Source organism: Streptopelia decaocto (genome assembly GCF_964273445.1).
Source record: "Streptopelia decaocto genome assembly, chromosome: 5".
In the NCBI taxonomy this organism is placed as follows: domain Eukaryota; kingdom Metazoa; phylum Chordata; class Aves; order Columbiformes; family Columbidae; genus Streptopelia; species Streptopelia decaocto.
In genome coordinates this window covers 41,035,878-41,059,482 of record NC_138659.1, presented here as the reverse complement: position 1 = coordinate 41,059,482, position 23,605 = coordinate 41,035,878, and the positions used below count along the sequence as shown (strand labels likewise).

The following is a 23,605-nucleotide window of genomic DNA, read 5'->3' as shown; positions in this document are numbered from 1 at the left end:
CAGCACAAATCATTTCAGAAGATCTCATTAGAATCCATTTTGTGCCTTTCCCTGACTAAACAGAAAAGTTGCATTGGCATTATGCAGTTCAGCACTAGGATAAATCACAGTCCTTCTAGGTAGGTAATGACATAAGTTGAGCTCCCAGCATGAAGGTAAAAGGCAGCTGCAGATGTCCATGTTGCTTGTGAACTGATTTACAAATACATCTGCAACATACTGCATTTCATCACCCCAGAGAAAGTACCAGCTCATCGGATCCGATGATGACCAGGAACAGGTACTTCCTGCAGCGGAAGAAACAGCATCATCTCCAGAATGACAGAGCTGCTGTTTTCACAGCACATTTTCATTTATTATTTGCAAGGACCCCCACTGTGGTGGAAAACGTGCACTCCTTGCACATCCACCTCTGCCAGTTGCTCGGAGAACGCAACCGGGAGAGCCAGGAATGTGGAATCCAGCATTCAGGAGACTTGGTGAAGGGCAACACGAGGAAGAGGAGCAGCCCCATCCATCTCCCACCTGGCCCATGAGTGGCACCGAGGAGACAGGAGGTCCAGCTCCTGCTCTCTCACCCATCCAAGAACAGCCATGCACAGACAGACAGCAAGTTTGTTCCATCAGTACACCAGTGAAGTCTTGCAGCAAGGAGGCAGAAAGCAGCAACACAAACTCCAGCACCTAGGTGCAGGGAAGCCTGTTTGGGAGCGGGGCCTGGGGCGTTCAGGCCAGCAGGGATGTGCCTCTTTACTGATCAGGTCACAGGTCCACGTGCTTTCCTCAGGAATGCTCACACTCTCCTTCTGTGCTAAAACAATTTGTCCTTGCCCACATCTGTGCTTGTCATAAATCTATCCTGCTGCTAAAAGCCAGCTGTTCACATTGCAGCAGTCACACTGGCTCACAAGGTGCTGTCCTGCAGAACTGCATGCAAAAGTTCTCAGCCTTTTCCTTAAAATCTATATTTTGCAACAGGTTTATTTGCAATGATGATGAAGACATTTTTACAGCAAAATCTAGCTAACATTGGGATTTTTTTCAAACATTCAAAGGAAAAGCATCATCTCTGCCTCCGAAGCAGGATTTTTTTTTGTCTTTTGTGATCGAGAAACAAACTGGTTTTCTATCAGAATCCTCTATCTGTGCAAATACATCCACTTTGCATTCAAATAAAATGTTGTCAGTAGACTCTTAACTGGGGTCACTATTACTAAATGCATATTTGGTCGTGCTTATCATATCAAAGTTTGGACCACAGAGATTCATGTTATGGGACAAAGTTTCCCCCTGAGCAAAGGTTTATTATCTAAGGAAGACTCTCTGAGTTCCTCAGGGGAACCGAAGAGTTGCCTACTGGAAATCACAGGAGAGGTGGATCAGCACTCATGGGAGCAAATGTGGTTCTGAGGAACTCAGACTGGCTTTCTGAAGGTCAGAATATGTTTCCTACACTAGGCAAGGACTGCCTTATTAATGGCATTTTATTTTAAAATGAAATCCTTCTCCCTTGTCCCCAGCGTGTGTTGCATCATGCTTGTATGCTGGCAGGCTCTTTATCTGCACTGCTTATGGGGTTCAATGCCTCATCTTGCGTTCAGTGCTTTCAAATCAACAAATTTCCATTGGATTCCCCCTGCAGACTGACAGCAGAGAAGCACAGGAGCCAACTTGGGACACAATTTCATACAAGCAGCACCATCCCTCTGGCTTGCTTTCCTCTTGTACCTTTGAGCTCCACAAAGCAGCAAGGCGTGTTGAAAGAATCGCCTTCCTTTTGAAAACATCAAGCACCAAGCCACATGAAGTGGTACTACTCTATTGGCACAGGTGGGAAGGCTCTCAATAACAGCAGGAATTTATCAGTCGTGCTAGATGGACGAAGTTAGTGCTTACCAGATGCTGAAAGTACACCAGTCATCTCGCAGAGCTGGCTCCTTAGGGCTCAATCCCCAAAAGCCCTCAGCTAGATGTCAGACACGGGTCTTAATGTCACTGCTCGCAGGCACGGAAAGCTCATGCGGGCAGATGGCTTTAGGGGCTACCTTACATTGCAGCAGTCGGAAGGGACTAGTGACTCAGGAGAGACTCAGCTTCTGGCCTTTACCTCCACATCACTCTCTAGTATGTTTTTCAGCTCCTGTTTATCCTGTTCTTAAATCCTACAGTCAATCCTATACCAAACGTATGGAAAAAGGATAACACACAGACTTGCACTTCATGAACTCTTCCTCTGCCCAATTCCTAAAACCCACCAAAGCTAAGAAAATTCTGAGTAGAAAAAGGACCTGAATGTGGTAAACGGATGCAACTTGAAGCCATGAGCAGCATTGGTGGGCACAGACCGGCTCCTCCCACGTTTACAGGCACATTTGCTGTGTGACTGTAGCTACGTGATGGAGACAAAGCAGCTCCAGCTTCATGGTGCTCCGGCACACTGCTACAGAGCCTTGCAAGGGTGTATGAGTCTGTGCATCTGGTTTTTGGCTTGGGAAGCCCTTATACTGTCACAGCTGCTGTTTTCTTACAATTGTAAGGCTGGATCAATAAAATTCACAATAAACAGTTGGTGAGGATTATTTGTTGGCAAATATTGAGACACTTCACTGGCTCTTACAGGGACTTTGACTTGCATAACTGCCCCCAGGTCACATGTCTGACAGTGGCAAAAGCCTTTCACACCCAGTAGATTTACTTGTGTGCAACTCCGTCACTGTCTTTAAGCTGACTTTTAGGAGCAGGAAGTGGCATGGATTGCAAACACTAGACTTCGTAAAACTCCCAAAAGTCTTACACATGCCTCAGTATTGCGTTGCTTGATGTGCCAGGAAGCAAAGCTCAGTCTCTATACAGGAACTCCAGAACATTTCCTGCTTACAAGATCAAGGGCCATTTAATTAGCTTTGCAGCTTGAAAGCAATGTCAAGGTAGTAGAGGCAAGCCATGGTGCAGCCCTACTGCCCAAGCCATGGTGCAGACCCCGTGCTGCGCAGCACTGTGCTGGCAAACAGCTTTAGCAACGGAAGAAAATTGATCACACTGACCGTTCAGTGGTCGGCTTTCGGCTTTCACGAGTAACTTTTCTTCTCCACATGTCTGACTTCTTTCTTTGTCTTAACCTTATAAGCTTCTCCCTGCTTTAAAGGAAAAGTATTAACATTAACATAGTCTGCAGAGAGGACGCGTAATTATAAACCTGCTTCCAAAACAGGCTCCACATTTTGCTGTAACAGGATAAGTAGAAAGCAGTTAAATCACATTAACACTTCATTTCAAAGATACACACAATCTACCTATCCACTCTGCTGAGCTGCGAAAGCACAGGCCTGAAATATCATCTTCAAGTAGAAAACACAGGTCTACAATTTCAGCAGGAGCCCAGGGCTGGAGCACGCAGCTCGGGCCCTTGGCAGAGCCCCTGCCACCAGCTGCAGCGGAATTCAGTGCCACCAGCTGCAGAGGGATTCAGGGCCACCAACTGCAGCAGGATTCAGGGCCACCACTGAGGAAAATCACCTTTCCCAACCAGCCTGCGGGCCAGCCGGGATTAGCAGAGATTTCCAACAACATAGGCCATGGCTGCTGTTATGATGTTTCACAATGTCTGTGCTTTAAAGTGAGCTGGTTAGTAGTGGAATGAAGGGAAGAGGAAGGAAGCCAGCAAAACCCACCACTGAAGCAGCACAGAAGTAAAACCAACGATAGCAATAAGCAGCACACGCTTCAGTGTCTTTAAAACAGCAAACCCCCAAATAGAGTTCATCTTTGCTCATTAGAAGTTCAATAGTCTTCTAAAAATAAATACTCCAGTAATCACAAGCCTCATTCACATCAGAGAAAGGCATCTGTTTATGTGTGGTTATCGGCAGAATTTACCCCTCGGGTGATCTGCATTGATGTATTTGTAACTATTTGTAGTTTCCGACTAATCTAAATGCGGTGCAACAAATTGAAAATATTTCCCCTTTGCTAGGCAGGATTATTTTTTCCCTGATAAAGGACTACAAAAGAGGGGACTGGAAATAGGTTTATTTCAACTCTCCTATTTCTGTTTTTTCCCCTCTGCATTGTTTGTGTTTTTTTTTTTTTTATTATTAGCAACAGATAAAGAGTATTTGTTATCTTTGTTTATTCCTGAATCTGTTTTCACTCAGACAAAAATTCCATTAGCCCAAATGAAAACTTTACTGGAGCAAAGACCTTCCAGGGCCACGTGCTGGGGAACAAGGCATGGGCTCCCCTGAAGCCATCTGTCTCCAGAGGTGCTGCCTGTCCCCCCTGAGGTCTCTTTGGGAGCGAGGACAACTCGAAGCTCAGCCTGCCTGTGCCTGTCTGCACTGCTGGAGCCCCCTGACAAGGACAAAATTCTGTCTTGGAGCTTGCTTGTAACATTGCCTGGGGATGTTCACGTTCCCCTGAATCCTGCAGCCCCCCTGTCACTAGCACAGGGGTATCACACAGGTGAGAGAGAGGCTGGTGGGGACCTGACTGCAGCTCATTCCTTTGAGCTGTGAAAACACAACACGCTACACTTACGGGTGTAAGGCACAAATTCTGCGAGGGCTTAAGCAAACCCACAGACGCGGATCATCTTGATGGCACAAAACAGACCTATGGTTTATACCTGCTGCTTGTTATACAGAAACAGACCTTCATGCTTCTGTGCTGACAGAATTCAGCTGGGCCCCCAACACAGCCCCTGCCCACACACAGCACAAGGAGACACCTCTGCCCCGTTACCCAAGCACCCAACTTGTCCATAACTGCAAGCACCGCACTTTGCCAAGGCTTCTTGTTAAATGCAAACCTCCAGCCCTTTAGCAGCACTTTCTAGCAGTCACCACAACCCTCTACGTCTACTGTTATTTCCTGGTAGTCCCCATTCCATTACCATTTCACCAGCTCTCCTCTCATGGGGGATAACAATGCGTCTTACTACCTTCCGGGTGATCTGTGGGAAGCAATACGTGAAAAGTATTGTTTGTTTTTTTTTTTTCCTAGATTCTAAAGGGAGAAAGTATGTTAAAAGTTACTTGAATGCAAAGACTCAGAGCAGTGATGTAATTCGTGATTACTTTTCTTGTGATGACGTTGCCTTCTTCGTCGGTAAACTGTTCCTCTGTTACAGATTCACCAGGAATGTTTTTTGCTTCCTCACCCTAAAGAACGTGTTATAAGATTAGCAACACAGCCTATATTCTGCCAAACCCACACATATTTCCACACCAATCCAAGCAACAAGCACATGCTAGCTTCAACTTTATGTAACAGTTTGCTTTATGTCACACACGTAGTATGAAAGCCTTGCTCATTTAGCATGCCAATACCTGCACATTTTTTCTACAGAATGTGTCCTTAAAGCCTGTAGTGAACTTCTAGCACATTGCTTTTATTAACTAATTCATGACATGAAGCTCTCTGGGCAACAAATCATCTTGCGGTCAGTGTGAGTCCTATGAGATGGAGGCACAAATTCGTGACAATATAATCTCTAATCCGACATCCATTTCACAGCTTCCCAGAGACCAGCACACCCAGAAACATGGTCTAACACCACAATAAGGTGGGGGAGATATGGGATTTTAAAAAGACAGCTCTGTTAATAACTTGCTAAACACAAGATCTTAAAGACACGCACAAAAGACAAAACTTCTGAGCATTTACAAAACGGAGAAAGGTCTCTTACGTGACACATAGTAACGCTTGCTGAGGAGCCTCGGTAGCCTGGGGCACAACTTACTGAGATCGGACACACTCCAGCCATTGCTGCTTGTGGCACCAGTGATTTATAGGACCAGCGTAAACGAATGTAAGAGCAATTTCCTAACTGCTATGCTAGTAACTTAATACCACTACAGGAATTATTGCTCAAATTATAAATAAATGACATTACTTTAGAGTCTAAGGCAAGCTGGCAGTCATGAACTTATGTTCCAGAAGAACTGTGATAATTTTGCATCATAAAGTCAGGTTTCCAAACCCAGGTGCTTAAAAAATACCCATCACCTGCGCTTATTTATTTTATATAAATAAAACAAGTCTAATCATAATGTAGCCGGCCTACATATGACAAATTTCCACAGGCAAATGAATAACCCTTTAAACAAAAAACCAAAAATTTCCTTAAAACTTTTCTTCTCTCCTCACCCTCAACCTGCTATGGAAAAAATGGCAACTAGAGGGAGGAAGCAGAAAGAAACATGGTATAAAACATGTAAGATCGATATTAACAACAAAATAACATTTGAAATGAGATTATTACTGCTCAAGATCAAGCTTTCATGATGTTTCCGTGTACTAAACAGCACAGGTCAAATATATTTGCTATTTACTTTGATCTGTATGCTACATAGTTGTCTACACAAGCTTTTGGCACTGCTTCATAGTGAACAAATACAGCGATGCCATGTCTATTTTTTTTTAACCATTTTCCCTACAAATGCAGCTTTTTCAATATGTACATTATAACATCAAATTTGTATGCTGTTTCTAAGCTCTAAACCAAATAAACCTTTCCTTTTGTTTACAAGCCATTTTTGGTCTTTTCTATATCCAGACTTTGCCATTTTCCTCTCTGTAGCAGGGCAGCAGAAGCCAGAGGGGAGCCCTGGAGAGCAGATCGCAGCCCCCTCAGCATTTGTCATTATTCAGAAGTGCAGAATTTTTGCTTATTTTGTATTGAAACCTGTAGCAAAATTATTACTTGACAATTAAGTAACCAAGCAGCTTTGGACATTTTGTATGTCTTTTCCCCCACGCTTTCACTATATATAAACCGTACAACTTGTTGAACGTTGATGCTTCAGGAAGCATCATGAAGAGAAGGGCAGGCTCCACAGCCAGGCAGGCATCACTGCATATAGATGTAAAGATGAGGTCATGTGTCTGAGATATATGTTGGGCTGAAGGGACCTGGCTGAGGTCCCCAAGCCTGGGAACACTGGCACCCTCCAAGAAACACGCCAGAACAAATGGCTGCTGAAGCATTTAGATGGAGCCTGGGCTGGGCTCATACAATTCATCCCCCAGAGGACTCTGCTGAGGGGTCACGGAAAGGAGAAATGACACACCTGCCTAAGTACTGATGTCAGGCTACGTGCAGGAGGGAAGGAAGAGGTTGACCCCCCCCCGGTGAGCAGATCTGAGTCCTGCAGCCTGCCCCTTCCTTTCTCATGAACCAGATAGCAGAAATGAGAACAGCACAGGGGCTGCTGCTGTGGGAGGGGAACAATGACTGGGCAAAGGTTTTGGGAACTGAAACCTTTGGGGTTTCCTAGCCACAATTAACAGGGGGGAAATACCAATCCTGGAGACTTAATACTTTAATCAGAAGCACAGCAGATGGGGAACTAACCGTAGTTTCTTTCCTGGCCCTCCACCCATGGGCTCAGAGACTCCCCAGTAGGTTCCCACATGGTGTCCTAAGGGACAGGAGATGTCCCTCCCACGCCACGGAGCACAGACGTATGGAGAGGTTCCCTCTCATGGATAGGCTCTCCAAAGCCACTACAGTAAAAGCCATGAAAAACAGAAATAAAATGACATGGCCAGTAGCAAGGTCACCAGACTACCTGGCACGCCAATACTGCTTGCCTGTACTGGTCCTTTGACTCCTCACTGCCACTATGAGCAAGGTTATTCCTTAAAATATGTTAGTGCTCAGCTTTAGAATGAAAAATGTGTTGATGCACTGAGGGATGTCTCTTGGAAGAAAATGCAGTTTTAAAGGTGTTGTGAGTCTTGCTTTTTAATTAGCTACATGCTCCTTTAAGCACAGTTTAAGGATAAACGCTGTGAATACTCAGCAGTCAGCAGGCATGAAGTCCAGCTTTCACAATTCTCTTCCTGGTGGGTAGTTAAACAAATTGCAGGAGGGCTCAGAATTGGCAGGAGGTAGATCTGATTTACTGACATTTCTAATCCTATGCAGTTATAAAGACAAATGTTTGCTAGGAAAAAAACCAAGAACAAAACAAAAAAACCCCACCACCTTACCCACTGGCAGTTTTACTTGCCAGATCTCAAACCAGCTTTGGGTTAGAGTGGCACATTAGATGACCTTGTCAACAAAAGCTGTTTTTTTAACACAAAGCTGGTGCATCTGCGTCAGAGCTAAAGAATAAAATTCTTTCTGCTGCATCATACTAATGGTGGCTTCATTTTACCCTTGACCAGCTGAAATCACTGTCACAATACCAAGAGCTTTAGGAAGGCAGGGAGAAAACTTAATACTGTGATTACTGGAAGCTCGGTTATATCCCTGGGACTAAACCACACAAAGGCTGCACTCTGCAAGCCTCAGTCCCAGAACATGCCAGGAAGCTTTGCAAAGCAGAGTCCTTTAATGTCACCCTGCTCATTGGAGTGTAGTCCTGCCAAAACCAACTGGTATCCCTCTCTTTGCTGCTCTCCAGGGCAGGAGAAGCAAAAAGCAGCTTCCTTAAAGTCTCCTGCCAGCTCCACTGATTTTCTTAATAGTTATTTGCAGATTATGGGTGTTCCCAGGGACCTGCAGATAAATGGAGTTATACAGTCAGTGCTGCAGCATTGTGCCAAAGTTCACTGCAGATTTGTCGAGAGCTCTGGTTTTCTTTCGTGTTTGTTTTGTTACTAAAGGGATAATAGTCCCTTTTATTCCTCCTATAAATCTAGTGTTGTAACAGTGAAGAAAAAGGGTATGGCTGGATGTCTCTTACCTAGACAGACTGAAAGGAATTTAAAAGCAGACAGAAATAAGCAAGATGGAAAGTTCCTAAATGTTTAATTTTGTCAAAGATCGGGACAATGCTGCAATGGGAACAGGAGCTGTACAGAGCACTCAGACCTCTCCCCTTACTAGCCTACACCACCATCAAGACATCCTTTCAGTCTCGAGATCACATTCTTGTAATGCATAACCAGCAGCTGCGCCTCCGTCTCCTCAAGCCTCTGTGGCAGTAGGAACAAACATCTTTCTTTAAGGTAATTTTCATTAGTGAGTTCTGCCTGTTCGGGGAGACCTTGTTAATCAGATGCCACGACTCACTCTCTGTGCCTGTGCCGAGTCTGTACCTGCTTGTTTGCAGATGTATTGCTAAAGCCATAGTTGGGGGGGGGGGGTGGGGGGTGAGAAATACCAAACCAACAGGCAGACAGGCAAACCAAGGAGATCTGAAAGGAAATGGTGCCATAAATGAAACAGAGTATACAGTCCAATACTGGGAGCTGGGTCAAAAGGTCTGTTGCTTGTTGCGTGGAGGACAACAAAATGAACAGACCTTATAACAGCACTTGTAGTCTGTGTCTTAATTAACTTCTGTGTTATCTTACTGAGGCCAGCAGCTCCATCCCGGCCCATCCCTCCTGGGGCAAGGGCACTTACAGGCGATTCTGCAGCTCTCCCAGCCTGGCAGGGACTGCGGCAGAGAGGCTGCGCCCAGCTGAATACACAAATGGAAATGCTTCCCTTGTGACTTATGTGGGGCACAGGCCCTCAGTTCTTCTCACCTACAGCACGGCCACATTTTTCCTTTCCATAAATAAGTCTCCTCTGAATAATAAGATCATGAAAGCTGCTGGTTCTAGTTTTGACTGACTGCTGCTCAGGCTCCCATGCCACTCCTCCAGTGCAGGCTGAACCAAACCATCCTCAATCAGTAATGGGGGCTTTCATGGGCAAAATATATGGAAAGAGACAAATCTTTAATATAAATTTGCAAGAAATAATAAAAGTAAAAGATACAAAATTACATCAGATTTGAATAACCCCTGCTTAGAAATCTATTTTATTTTCCATTACAAAATTCTACCATAAACCTTTTGGCAAGAGCCTTACTAAACAGTTTTTGCCCAAAGTTTGTACCCATGAAAGATTTAACAACCTCCCAAAACGCATGAAAAATTAGACACTGATTTCTGCCATGACTGAATAAAAGGAGCTTTGGATCAGGCTCTGAATGTGCACATTGTGGCAGCACTCTTATTTTTCCCTTGTGTGCTAATTGCTCACATTCCTGCACTACCATAAAAACCCATTTATTTTGCAATGCCCCATCCCATCAATCCACCATGTGAACAGAAGAAGGGAAAGGAAGCAAAACCAAAAACATCTGCACTACCTTGAGGTTAGAATACGATCCTATTACATGTGGAAATGGGCATCAGTCCTTGCTTGTCTGGTTTTATGGGCTCAGCCCTCTGAAGTGCTAAATCCCATGGGAATGTGCTCAAGAGTGCTGAACACTTGACAGGACTCAGCTCTCGGATTGCTGGGAAAATACCTCCGGGGGAGAGAAAAGCCTTTCTCCATATTTGGGCCAGGACAGAGAGCTAAGGTAGCAGTTAAACGGAAATAATAGTGTTAGCAATAATGCAGAATGGCACTGAAAGGAAAAACAAGTTGGGAAGGAAGAACAAAGGTAATGAAGCAATTCAGCCCCAACAGTAGCTGTGGAGGCACACAGCAAAGCCTTTCTTTCCACAGGTCTCAATTTATCCTCAAGGTTTTGGCATTACCAAACTTCATCCCTGCAGGCTACATGAGTGCCTCTGTTGCTTTTAATGCAACAGTAACGAATATAGGGCAGACAGTAATGAATTATGCTGTGGTAAAACAACGCAGACCCCATGCGGAGCTCTGTCCAGCGGAGGATCGAAGCGGACCCTCATCCCCTCCCCAACTCCTGCTGCTGGCACAAGCTGGCAAAGAGGGCTCACGGCAGGGGCACAACACTGCCATCCATTTATGAAGCCTGTGCCCAAGTTTTTCAGATGTTCAGACCATTTTTTTATTCCAGAGAATGCCAACTCAACAAAGATTTCCAGGCCTGGCTCTAAGGAACCATAAGACAGTTTAGGGTAAATACTCTCCTGGTCCAGGCATGACTGCAGAAAAGCCTGGGGGCATTCCATCATCAGTGTAGAGTGGGCTTGCTGCGAGGGGGACTAGAGAGCTGGAGGGGAAAATGTCCTTGTCTCCTACTCTGCATTGCCCCTTAACAACTGTTTGGCTAGCCAGCAGTTTCCGAAAACACAGGAGGAGGAGAGGCTCATTCCTTTCTCGCTACTACTCCATGCAAGTGATGCCAGCCCCGCTTGGTGCCAGCTGCGGAGTGGGGCTGCGGGTCGGGCACAGCACCCATGGGCCAGGAACTTGGGCACCGGCAGGTGACAGCCTGATGCTCCCACCGCGCTCAGGGCCATGTAGCACAAACAGCAGAGTGATTTTCAGCCAGTATACTGAGAGAGTTGCTCTGTGTGCCTCTGAGCATTGGATCCCAGGACCGCTTCCCTGCATGAAAAGCTTCTCCTCAGCTTGTGCCTGCCCTCACAGTGATTGCCATTCACCCAGTCTGAACCTCTGCTCCCAGGAACATGCAGAAATTAAAAGTCCAGAACCCTACCAATGTTAAAGCTTGATTCTTCCACTTCATAGCACTATTTCATGAACTTTACGTGATCAAAATACACCTGTTGGAATTGTTGTTTCCACTATTAAACTCTTTCACTAAAAGGCCTGATGATCACTGCTTTGAAAATTTTTCTTGTTCTAAGCTTGTATTGAGATGCAGAGCAGAAGACAAAAAAGCAGCCATAAATCATCAGAAAATAACAGAAGTGCCTTGTCTTGTACAGGAGCATGACTGGTATACTGAAGAAATTCAGGGTGAAGACAGTCAGAAGTGTCATCCTGCCTCTTCCAAAAGTGTCTGTCTCTTGGACAGATCAGCAGCTGTGCAGAGCAGCCTATCTGCTCTCCACATTACACAAGAGGTGCAGTGTCTGTATGCATAATCTTTTTCACAAAGCATGGAAATAACAGCAATATAGAGATGCGCAATCAGAGCATCGTGAATCGGTCCTAAAGTAACAATTACATCTTAGGCAAAGAGAGCTAGTGCTGTCATAGCACTGAGGTGGCTGACTGTCTTTTTCCACGGCTTGACTACATGATTATCTAATAAGAATCTTATAAATCCTGTAAGCTACTGAGAGATTAACATAATGGATTCTGATCCAGAATTATTTTCATATGCTATATGCTGCAGGTGAATAATGCCGTACTATATGACTATACAAGAAAAAAACTTGAGGGCAAATGCAATTATTTATGTGATTCTGTCATTGCTCTCAGTATATAAAGCATGTTGTGCTGTAAATAAATATACTAAATAAAGCCTACTGAAGGCACTGCAAAGACACTTATGAAGTTTTGTAGGCTTTAAATAAAGATCACCTGTTGTTTTGAGAAGGTTTTCCAGAACACATTAAGCACTTAGAACCACAAGTTTCAACCAGAGTACATGGCTCATACTGTCCAATATCCTACCCATGTACATTCCTGCAATTATTTACCTGATAATTTAGGTATTTTTTTCTTTTTCTTTTTTTAAAGAAAATAAAATTTTTTAAAAAGTTCACCTCTATCTGTCTGCAATTCACTTTGCTCTACTTTAAACCAACATACTGCATCTAGCTATAGCCTTTAAGATGCCATGCAGAGCAGTGGCAGCAAAGGATACAACATGCCATGCAGCACAGTTGTCTTCTAGCAGAAGACAACTATGAACCTCTGGGTTAAGCAAGGAAAGGCTACCTAGCATTTGGTTATAAATATGTACTGGCAATGAAAAGCACACTACCAGAGGGACTCTAGTATGCCAAACCCGCCATTCTCACACAGCAGTCCAAATCCACGGCCATGCCAACACCACCTCAGGAATGCGAATCACAAAAATACCTTCAGAATCAACCGCCGTCTGTAAACTCTTGTAGTAATTCTCTGCTCTTCATCTGAGCTTGAATCACTTTCAATCTCACTGTCACTGTCACTACATTCCTAATAAATGCAGTTTTAGTAGATTTGAACAGCGCACTTGCAAGACAGAACATTCTGATCAGGACTCGGAGAAGAACACAGAGGTTATCACGGACAGTGTGCTTTTCCTGTCTCTATTATGTACATAATGACTCGCAGTTTTGCTCTTAAAATATATTGTGGGAGGAGGCCTTTTTTCTTCTCTGCTTGCTGTAGCTTGGTAAGTATATCAGGTATAGAATATCTTAGCAACTCTTAAGTCTTAGAAAATGGTATTTGGAATGCATCTGACCTGCAGAACTTCTAAACCTTACATTGTTGTCAAAAATTTTGTGTACAAAGAAAGCTTGTCATAAGTGCTTGTGTTTTTCTCCTCAAAAATGAATGTTTCAAAAAAATTGTATGGATCCACAAGGTATGGGAAGTGAATTCCCTTACAAAGACAGGCAACAGTCACACAGAAGGATTCAGTGGAGCACCTCCACAAAGATGATTGCAAATAAGCCTTTTTAATTACTTCTCCATGTAAATGGCTTTTTCCTAGTCAGTATTTATCTACTTTTGAGTAGCAGAATCCTAGTGCGACGTATAATCATTCTGCTATTTTCAAGTGCATTTCTGTTTCTTTTTTTGAATCTGGCCCAAGGCATCCCAAACAAGAAGCATTTCTCAGAAATAATGTGTAAAATAAGAGTAGGCATAGGTGGGTGAAGGAAGAAAAAAAAAAAGGACCATATAACAAAAAGCTTTTGGGGCAGGATGACAATATTGATCCACGTGTAAAGTCTCCTGTTGTCCTCTGACACCGGCCAAATATATATACAAAAAATTATAAGCAAACCCTATCCTGAAGAAGTAACAGGAAGCAGGAGAAGAGTCTCAGAGGGCATGGAAGTTTTGGAGGAAACATTATTTTTAATAAATAGTTTCAAGTGGCTGATGGAATTCTGACACTGGGAGTCACCTCAGCCATGCAGTGGACATCTACCTCTTTGGGATAACAGAACAACTGTGCTGTGCTCCTCTCATTTAAAAAGATCACTGGAATCTGATGCTCGAGCATTCATAGAGAATTATGTGGCCTACCCGCTGTCACCACACTGCTTTTGTAAACTTTTGGGCATTTACGTGGACTTGGGATGAGACCAACAATTTGTGTCATCCATGTCAGCAAGCAGAAGCCCGATATCAGTTGTCTGAGTTTTTTATCTTTGTGCAAACTGTGTGTCAGCCCTCACCCTGCAGGTGGATGCCCATTGCTTCTTAGCTCTGCCCCAATGGACCCTCGAAAATATCTCTTACGTGGGAAGTAATTTTATTTGCCCTTTCTTTCCACAGATGTCTATCTATGTTTCTTCCATACTTTTCTCTTTATGCAACATTTCTGAAGAACACCTTGCAGAAAGACTGCAGTTGTAATCCCCTTTCTGTTTTCATGACAGCACATGAAGTGTCTCACCATTCATTGTACTGTACTAGTAATTAAACTATTGACTTCAAATTAGATTAGAAGATATTATTGAAGGAATATCAACAAGGTATTAGAAGCAATTCTCGTTGTCATTCTAACACACACTAGTTTGTTACCTCTTCAGGCTTTGTGAGAGATCCATGTTTAGAAATGATATTATCTGCTGATACCAGTTCATTCAAGATCATGTTTATAAAAAGACCTGTTACTTAGAATATAAGATTATCACTCCTTACCTATAAAGAAAAAATAGTGCAAAAAGCACACATAAGAAAAGTATGTGCTTTTTCTTCCCAGTAAAGATTGGATATCCCAAAGCAAAGAGCACACAGAAGTGGATGGCAACTTACCTTCTCGCTGAGGGGAATCCAGAGGGGAAAGTGCAGCACTGTTACACACCCTCAGCACCTTTAGTGTGGATCGATCCCCGTGTTTAAACTGAGCATGATATCAGCCTGAGGTCTGCCCCAAAGCCTACCAGCACTAAAGGAACTCTGCCATCTGCCTTTAGCTGCCTTTGCAGAAGGCTCTTACTTACATTTTTTAAGTATTCCAGTAATTAGCAAACATTAGGAAAGATTGTCGCTGCTTCAACTGTATCACGAACTAATAACAAGGTAATAACAATCATATGCTGCATAACTGCTGAGACTGATTACGTTAACATCTAATAAAAGAACTCTGGGTTGTATAATCAAAAGAATAGTTTAGAATTAAGTAATTCAAACCTGAATGATGTATTGCAGGCAACCACAGTCAACTTTTTTACTGTGCTACAATAAAAAAAAAAAGTACTATATAATTTAGAAGCAATTCTGCTGAAATACCTCGCTTCCAGAAGGTATGATCTCTTCCTGTATTATACCCAGGAAAAGACAATCTCAGCAGAGAGAGGAATACAGAAGAAACTGCAATTTCTGTCTGGTTCCCTGCCGCCCCTGTGGCCTATTCCGTGGCAACCCGCCCACTGCTGGGGTGTCAGATACACGCAGCTGCAGGGCTATAAGCCATTCTTTGAACCAACTTCACTTTTAAGCTTCTGAGAAATAAATATAAGCCACTGAGAGAGCTATTAAAATCTTCATCTTCAGAAAACAAATTTATAACTGAGGTTTTGCAGTTAAGGATGTGCAAGCCAGGCAAGGCAGAAATGAAGGGGAGCCCCTATGCAGTATTTTAAGAAAGAACCGCCACCTGGAACAGTGCTTTACACATTTGGAAATCTTTTGATTCCCCTTGGCTGGATGCCTTCTTGAGTTGGGATGAATGAGGCCATGAAACAAAAAACTTAAGGAGGAGATCAAATACTACCCCAAATTTATTTTTCTGCAATTTAACAGAATAAAAAAAATGCAGGGGGTGTTGGGGACAAGGAGTAGTGCAGGCGCTGAAGAGTCCCTATGTCTCTTTGCTCCCTTCAATGTCACAAAAAAGAACAGAAACCAGTGGCATCCCCTTCCTGGAAGCAGATGGAGAACAGCTGAGCTGTTTGGCTCTGTTTGCACAGGTGGTATGTCAGGGCAGAGAAAAGGCTTGTTCTGCAGTAATGCAGGATGGCAATCCCAGAAGCTGCTCTAACCTTTTCCAGGGCTCAGGAGCCCTGCTTGGCTCCCCTGCCTGCCTTGAGCTCCATCTCATTCTGTTCACACTGCAGAATATAAATTTCCACTAACATCCAGCTTTCTTAATTTAGCAGTGAATAGAAAAGGCATAAAAATGATGAAAAAAAACCAAAACAAAACCTGTCACAAACAACATTACAAGTCTTACAAAAATTATGTCAAGCAATATGTCAAGCAATAGGGACCGCTCACACAGTTAATAATTACAAGACATACTGTACCTTCTGTTCAGACATTACTACTCCCTCCTCCTCTTGGATGCTTGTTCTTGGCTTGCCATCCTCTGAAGTACTCCAGCCCATCTTCTTCACACTGACAGGCACAGATGTTTTGCTGCCTTCTGTTGTTGGCTTGCTAGTCTCTTCCAAAGATTTCTGATATGCTGTTGATGATAATGTTTGCTCATCAGTACCAGCTGAAATTTGGGGCTTTGTTTTCAGGGCTTCTTTGTCACTCTGTTTTCCCACATCATTTAAAGATTCCTGAATGTAGGATTTAGTTTTTGCCTCTGCTGTGGATTCAGAGAGGCTTCCATTTGTTTCCGGCTTCCCTGCTTCTCCTTTGACATATGAGGTAACAGAATCCTTACATTGGTCCGAGCTACAAGAAAAAGAGAATAGACAGCCATTCAATGCTTAAATCACACACAGAAAGTCAAAGCACCAACCCTCTTACTGAGCCTTCATTCTGAGCACATGTGTTTCAGAAAAAGGAAAATTCTAAATTCAGCTTGCAAACATCAATCTATTTAATAGCCCTGTCCTCTGCATCACGGTGTCTTTTCAGAAGAACCTAGAATATAGTGAAACACTAGAAATAAGGCCAAATGTTTTCTATTAATCCCCTTTCACTTGGGGGGAAGGGAAGGAAAATGAGAAAGAAAAATACACAAAACCTATCATTTCCCTTGTATAACCAAGAGACAAATCCCTGAGGCACTAAGTCTTTAACCTGTTCTCTAGCCAAGGAGGTGATGAAAGTATCTGCTACCATGCAATTACCGGTAATGACCAAATAATTAATGTTATTTTTACCACCAAACTACAATAGCTGTACTCCAGATAAGTCATGGCTTTTAAAAAACGTTGGCATCTAAAAATAAATCCTTAGACAGTACAGAGTTTCAATAAAACACAAAGCCACAGGCGAGGGAGGTTACTACAAGCTAGAAAGCTGACCAAAGTTTTGCCTCACATTACCTATGGACAGGCTTAACTTGCACTTCTGATGCATGGCTTTCTTCTTCTTTTTTTTTTTTCTTGCTTTTAAATAAGCACTACAACTGTACACAGAAAATACTATAGCTATTTTCTGGCAAATATCTTATGAAAGACAGCAAATTGAATTCATCTAGTTAGAAATTCATAGGTTATCTTCTTCAGGAAGCCCTTTTACTTCTAGAATTGATCTGTTTTACTTATTTAACACAATATAAAATGCAGAATAACAATGCTTGCTTAGCAGAACAGAAATCACATTGGTAGTAGATCAGATGTGTTACAGTTCTGGAAGACAATCAGTTTGCTGAAATCTACGGCCGCAGTCCCAGTGGATTCAATAAGAGAATATTTAATGCTATCCGGAACCTTAAAACATCCTGAGTCAAAGCTGCAAAGGATGTAAACTGCTGACAGACAAATGATCACTCTGCAGATAATCATTCTCTGCTGATTTACAGCTCATGCAGAGCTGGCTCTTTCAGTTAGTAATCGAGGGAGCCATCTTCAAAACAAAGGCAGGCAGGAGCTCTTCACCCAGTGGGTACCAGTAAGGCTGAACACGACAATGCATATTGTGAATGTTGAAAGCTTAAGTAGGCCCAAGGGGAGGCTGGAAAAGCTCACAGAAGAGAAATGCACTGAGGATAACTATGCAGAAAGCACCCATCTCAGCAGGTCATTATACTGAAAGCGAGTGGAGTCTGGGAAAGTACTGAAGGAAAACAGTGTATACAATCCCCTTTCCTCCTTCCCTGAGCATCCTCTGCAGTCACTGCTGGGAGGCAATGTCTGGGACCAGAAGGGGACCTGGTATCACCATTCTTATGCCTTGTAACCTCATTTCTTTAAAAGTCTAGTAAATCAGCATGACATAGTAGGCTTGAAGTATTATACAAACAATGGCAATTTAAAAATTGGCTTATGGAAAAAGCAATGACTATCTGAGGGAAGGCAACTATTACTTATTCTTTCGAATACATATCTATCTATCTATCTATCTATCTATCTATCTATCTATCTATCTATCTATCTATCTATATGTGTATATACTCTGATAGAATAGTAGAACAGCAGCCTCAGCACTGTTCCCAGAGGTGAAAATGGCATGGGAAGGTTTTTTATACACACACACTCTTACACAAAGATGCTCACCTATCATCCAAGCGACCTAGCAGGCTACCACCTATTCTGCGTCCTGATGTCAGTGGCTCGGTGACACTTGACGAGTCAGTCTGCCAACCTGTAATTGAAGACATCTCGTGTTCTGCTTGTTGAACACCTTTAAGAATTGACCATACTCTTTCTTCCGTCATCTCCTCAGACTCAGCTCCTTCTTCCAGTTGAATGTCCTCAAATAGAGACTTAAGCTTTTCTTCTGTCATCTCCTCATCAGTACCAGACTTTTCTCTCTCAGGCTGTTCAGTCCTTACTCCTGTTTTACTAGTCTCTTCACTCTGCCTTTGTTTAGCATCTTTTGATATCCCGCCATAACTACCAAGATACCGTGGAAAATCCTTAAGGTCCACTTCCTCCAACTGGCTCTCGCCTATGGAAATATCTTTAGGTGTTCCTTCTCTAGGCACTGAGAAATCAAGTTTGCTGTCGTCCAGTGAAGTGTCTTCTTCAGTCACCACTGGTGGTGCTGCTGCTGTACCATCTACGTGTCCCTGGGAGGTCACTAACACGTCACTCAGTCTACTGGGAGTTCTAAGGGGTGACTCTAGGCTAGAGGTGTCGCTAAAGAAATCGTCCTGATGGAAAGGGGTGGGCGGCACGAAGCGCAACCCAGTGGGAGTTTCCAGTTCCACTTGAATGGAGGGATAACCTAAGGAAGACAGCACATTTGGACTGACTGGGACAAAGCATGGAGCAAATAAGCAAATGTCAAATGATTCATGAGTTACATAAAGTATGAAACGTATGAGGAGGTGCAGGTGTATAACAACAACTTCAGTTCTGATAGATTTCTTCACTTTGTCCCAAATAGATGGAACAAAAAAATGAGTACTGCCAGTGAATAGTACAGTGAAGCCAGTACTTTTGACTATTTTCTAAATAGTCTGTAAAGATTTCAGCAATTGGTTTTGCAGCCATTTTAACATATTTAAGCTATAGCAGATCATCTTATGAGCATGCAATAAATCAAATGTGGACAAGGATGGTTGTCCCTTTATATCCAATACAATCTCTTCCAGCCATGTTATGTAAATCTTTCTTTCCCAGTTTTTATGTTTTTAAATTTGGAAGTTTAATAAATAGATTTTCAAGACAGAAGTAGATCATAAAATTGGACAGCCACTTTTTTGTCATTAGGTATTATTTCTAAAACAGGTCCACATTTTAAATATGCTTTCATTAAAAAATACAATACCAGCAATACAATGCTACTAATAAATATCTTCAGTTTAACCATAGAGCCATGAGAATTGAATAGTTAAAGAATGAGAAACAGAAATGGATCCTAATGAGGATACTGAAGAACAGTTGATCTAAATACACAGCAGGATAAAAAACTAAAAAAGGAAGTTAACAAAGGGATAAGAGGACATAAACACAACGAGGGAGAACTATATGAATATTTCAGGTACAGTTAAGCTATTCAGGTGAGAGGACTGTGGTGAGTAAGGAGATCTTGGTGATCTTGGAGAGTGATGCGATCTTGGTGACATGGGTACAATCAGATACACTGATCAAATAGAAAGAGAAAAGAAAAAATGATGAAAACATGGGAAAAAACATACAAAATGATTAAACTGAATATAAACATAAACATGACAACAAAATCTGAAGTTCGCTTTCCAGCTAATAGCAGGTTGGGTAACCTATGAAAGGAAAGAATACATGCTGTGGGGTTTACTGGGCGTTGCGCTGCCTGCAAAGGGTGCTGCATTAGCAGGGTCTGGGTTTTTTCTTTCCTGAATCAGCTGAGAGAAAGGCAAAGGTGGTCTGGTCTTGGTGAGGAAAAGAAGCTTGAGGAAGGTTCAGAGAGGAGGAGAGACAGAAAGCAACTGCAGAGAAGCATTTTTTATCATAAAACATTGATGCTACTATTAAAAGGTGCAATCAACATTTCAAGAGCAACTTTCTCAAAATGTCGACAGAAAGTTATTTCTGCAATGCAATGATTCAATGACCAGCAATGCTGCTCAATAATGGAGGTACACTGAGCTTATATGCTCTGAAGAAAAAAAAGTCTTACTAAAATACAGAGAAAGCCCAATACATACTTGAATGAATTACAAAAAGCAAAGAAAACGTTACTTACAAAAGAAAAATCTTACTTAAGGAGCTATTTATAATACATGTGACAAAAAAATCAAAATAAAGAATGTAGCAACCCAGTACCTGTTAAGTAACTTTTAAAAGAAGAAAAAACGTTTAGCATCTTCAACATACTGATAAATAATAAGTATACCTATGGCAATTCTGTTTTCCAAGCAGAACTTCATTTGTCCTTTTAATCTGGCTCAAAATTAACCTGCACAATTCTGTTTTCAGTTGGTACAGCTTCCATGTGAAAATTATTACACAATTTTACCAGTAGTAGAATGAAAAAGATTTTCTCTCATGCACTAATAAAACATTTTCTTACTTGTCTATTACTATTGCAGAAATGCTGCAACTGAAAATCATAAAGCAATTGACATTCACTTGTCTCGAAGAGGCTTGGTAGTAAATCGCATGTTAGCTTACTCTATGCAATTAGTAAATACTTTTTTTCCTCCCTTTTTTTTTTTTTTCCCAAAGAATTCTTACTGTTGCTTAACTAGACAGGAAACCAAACAATATATATATTTCTAGGTAATTTAGAAAGTGTGCAATACCAAGTACATTAAAAAGAAAAAACACATGGGAAAGCCTCCAAGCAGAACGATTGCAGGAGTAAAACATTCAGGTCTTGTCAACTGACACCGAGGCTGGTGGGAACAAGGTTACTCAGGCATTGGTTTGTGGGATCCTGGGCTTATTCTTTGCAACTCACATATTGTACCATGAAAATGCTTTAAGAGAGAAAAGGCCTCCACATTAAAAATAATTACTTCTATAGAACTTACTGTCTCTTTTAAAGTCTAGTTTATACAACATTATTATACTACTGGACGTGTCACTGAACTAAATATGACCATGGTATTCAATTACCATCAACGGGATCATGAAAAACGTTATTTTCATCTGCAAAACTTCTGGTGCCTGAAATATTTCCATAATCAAATATTGGTCCTTCCAACAGGGTCACGATATCTATTCGATTGATTTTTGTCAATACAGAAGTTAAGGCATCAGCTGAAAAACAAATAAGACATGTCAGAAAAAAAGTTCAGCATCGCAGAACTGTGTAATCATCTTTCTCGGTTACACATTGCATTAATTATAAATTGCTGGCATGTGTTTCTGTCCCAATACCTTTGGTTCTAGCAAACCCCATCATTTGTCTAGTTGCCATTCTGCTTCCTACTTATTCAAGATATATATCTATTGAGAGTCTTCCCTGCCCCCCCAAGTATATTTATATTACAACACAAAAGGCACAGGCAATAAGATCAGAAGGTTCTTAAAAAACATATTTACTTACTACTGAAACAAAATATCCTTTTACTGGAGCATAAAAGGATTCTGGAGCATAAAACCATTCTGTTTTGAGGAACAACAGAATAGGTAGCCATGCAGGTAATAACACACGTAAGGTTATTCATACAGTACATCGTGAAATCTCATTTACAGTAATCTTGCTGTGAGAATACAGTAATACTAGAAATGACTTTAATGATGAAACAGATCAAAGTAAACTCAAATACTGTGTAGGAGTGTATGGATTAGAGAATGTTAATGATCACCATTGACTTAATGCAAAAATCAAAACCTCTCTCTCAATTTGAACAATTCAAGTGAAGTGTGCAGATAAAACCAGCAGAATCAGCACAGAATCGGTGTCTCCATCACTCCTCACAGAAAGAGGTTTAGACTTTAGACCCGTAATACTCTGACACTACCTAACTTTGCCAGGCAGCTTATTTCCCTTTTTCATATTCCTTGCTATTCAAAAGTTTTCCCTAATATTTTCCTTACCAGAATTTAAGTTAATTACTTGTAGCATCAGTTATGGATGTGGACAACAGATTATTTCCTTCTGCATATATCCTGAATAAACACAACATATTTCTGGTAAAAATATAACAAACTTTTTTTTCCCATCAGTGGTTTGCAATAGACATAAGTAAAGTTTTCTTCAATTCAAGCTGTTTAGAGCAGGCAACAGATTAAATGGGCTATAACTTCTAAACAACAAAAGTAACTACTTGAACTTACTTGTAGCATTTTTCCCATCTCTGGTAACCCATTTTTTTAATAACATGAAGCTTTGAGCAATAAGAGAATTTGGGTTTTCTACTCGGATTTGATTTATTTCATCCACAGAAAAATTCAATTCTCTTGCCAGTTCTATAAAAACAAACAAACAAAAAAGCAAGAAAAGAAAACAACAACAAAACCAGCAAACAAAGCACAAATTTCTCAGTCATCCTGCTAGGCTTAAAAATATCACCTTTCTTAGATCACACAGATAGCAACAAAACTACCCGACACAAATGGGTAACTTTACAGATAACGATGAACATGGCATTCTATGGTCATACTTTAATTTCTTAAGACAGACATAATTTTGAATTTTAATCCTATCTCTGCAAGCTATTATCATATTTATACCCAGTAAGCCTCTTAAACATGGTGAAGAACAGCTCCGTAGAGACTACCCCATCACCGCTAATTTAGAAAACCTGTTTTTTTTCTGGTGACTGTTACTCCTTCACACAGTCAGGCAATGCCCCCCCTGCAACCTCCCTGGCTTTGGGGAAGCTGCTGTCCAGAGAGCAGATGGATCCTCTCAGGTCCTTGGGGGAACCTCTTGAGAACCATTTTAGCTATTTTTGCTATGAGTTTGTATTTGATTTATTGTAAAACCACAGGATAACTCCTCTCAGATATTTCCTATCAGGCACCTTTGCTTAGCAACATGTTGCATATTTTGGAAGGCTGGGCTCACTGTTAATTCAGGAGAGTCTAATGTGGCTTTACTGTGGCTTTTGGTAGAAGACTACCTAAAAATGTAACAGCGACAGACTAATTTCAATATTAAAGCAGAAAAGCTTACCTGTCCAGCTAAGTCCTAGGTGATCGGCTACAATTGCCATCCTTATATCTGTCCGTTCACATGGACTCTGTGGACCTGTGATTTACAATTTCTCGATTAAAAAGGATTTGCACAAAAAACCACAATACCGGACAATAGTTTATTATAAGTAATAGCTTTGACTAAGTTGCCGGTGCTTATATCATTTACTGGAATGGTTGTGTGTCCTAATAACCTACAAAGCAATTTTTTTTCACAGCTTTTATACTTTGACCTGTGTGAAGCCAAATGTCAAACTACATGATGTCGTGTAATGAAACCAAACATGCTGACAATCTAGCTGTTAGACTGTACACAAGTTGTTCAATT

General features: G+C 41.7%; 1 protein-coding gene across 1 annotated transcript in view; it reads right to left on the bottom strand.

The window, feature by feature from the left end:
* Positions 1–23,605, bottom strand: part of ANK3 (ankyrin 3) — a gene marked incomplete at its 5' end in the record, with an annotated part of 202,701 nt that overhangs the window by 1,402 nt on the left and 177,694 nt on the right. Inside the window, 9 exons of the mRNA XM_082052678.1 lie at positions 3,045–3,137; positions 4,892–4,951; positions 5,076–5,159; positions 12,719–12,817; positions 16,111–16,489; positions 18,262–18,934; positions 21,250–21,393; positions 22,417–22,548; positions 23,258–23,332. Of these exons, the coding sequence (XP_081908804.1) occupies positions 3,069–3,137; positions 4,892–4,951; positions 5,076–5,159; positions 12,719–12,817; positions 16,111–16,489; positions 18,262–18,934; positions 21,250–21,393; positions 22,417–22,548; positions 23,258–23,332 (1,715 nt within the window). The 3' untranslated portion in view covers positions 3,045–3,068. The remainder of the gene's footprint in view (positions 1–3,044; positions 3,138–4,891; positions 4,952–5,075; positions 5,160–12,718; positions 12,818–16,110; positions 16,490–18,261; positions 18,935–21,249; positions 21,394–22,416; positions 22,549–23,257; positions 23,333–23,605) is intronic.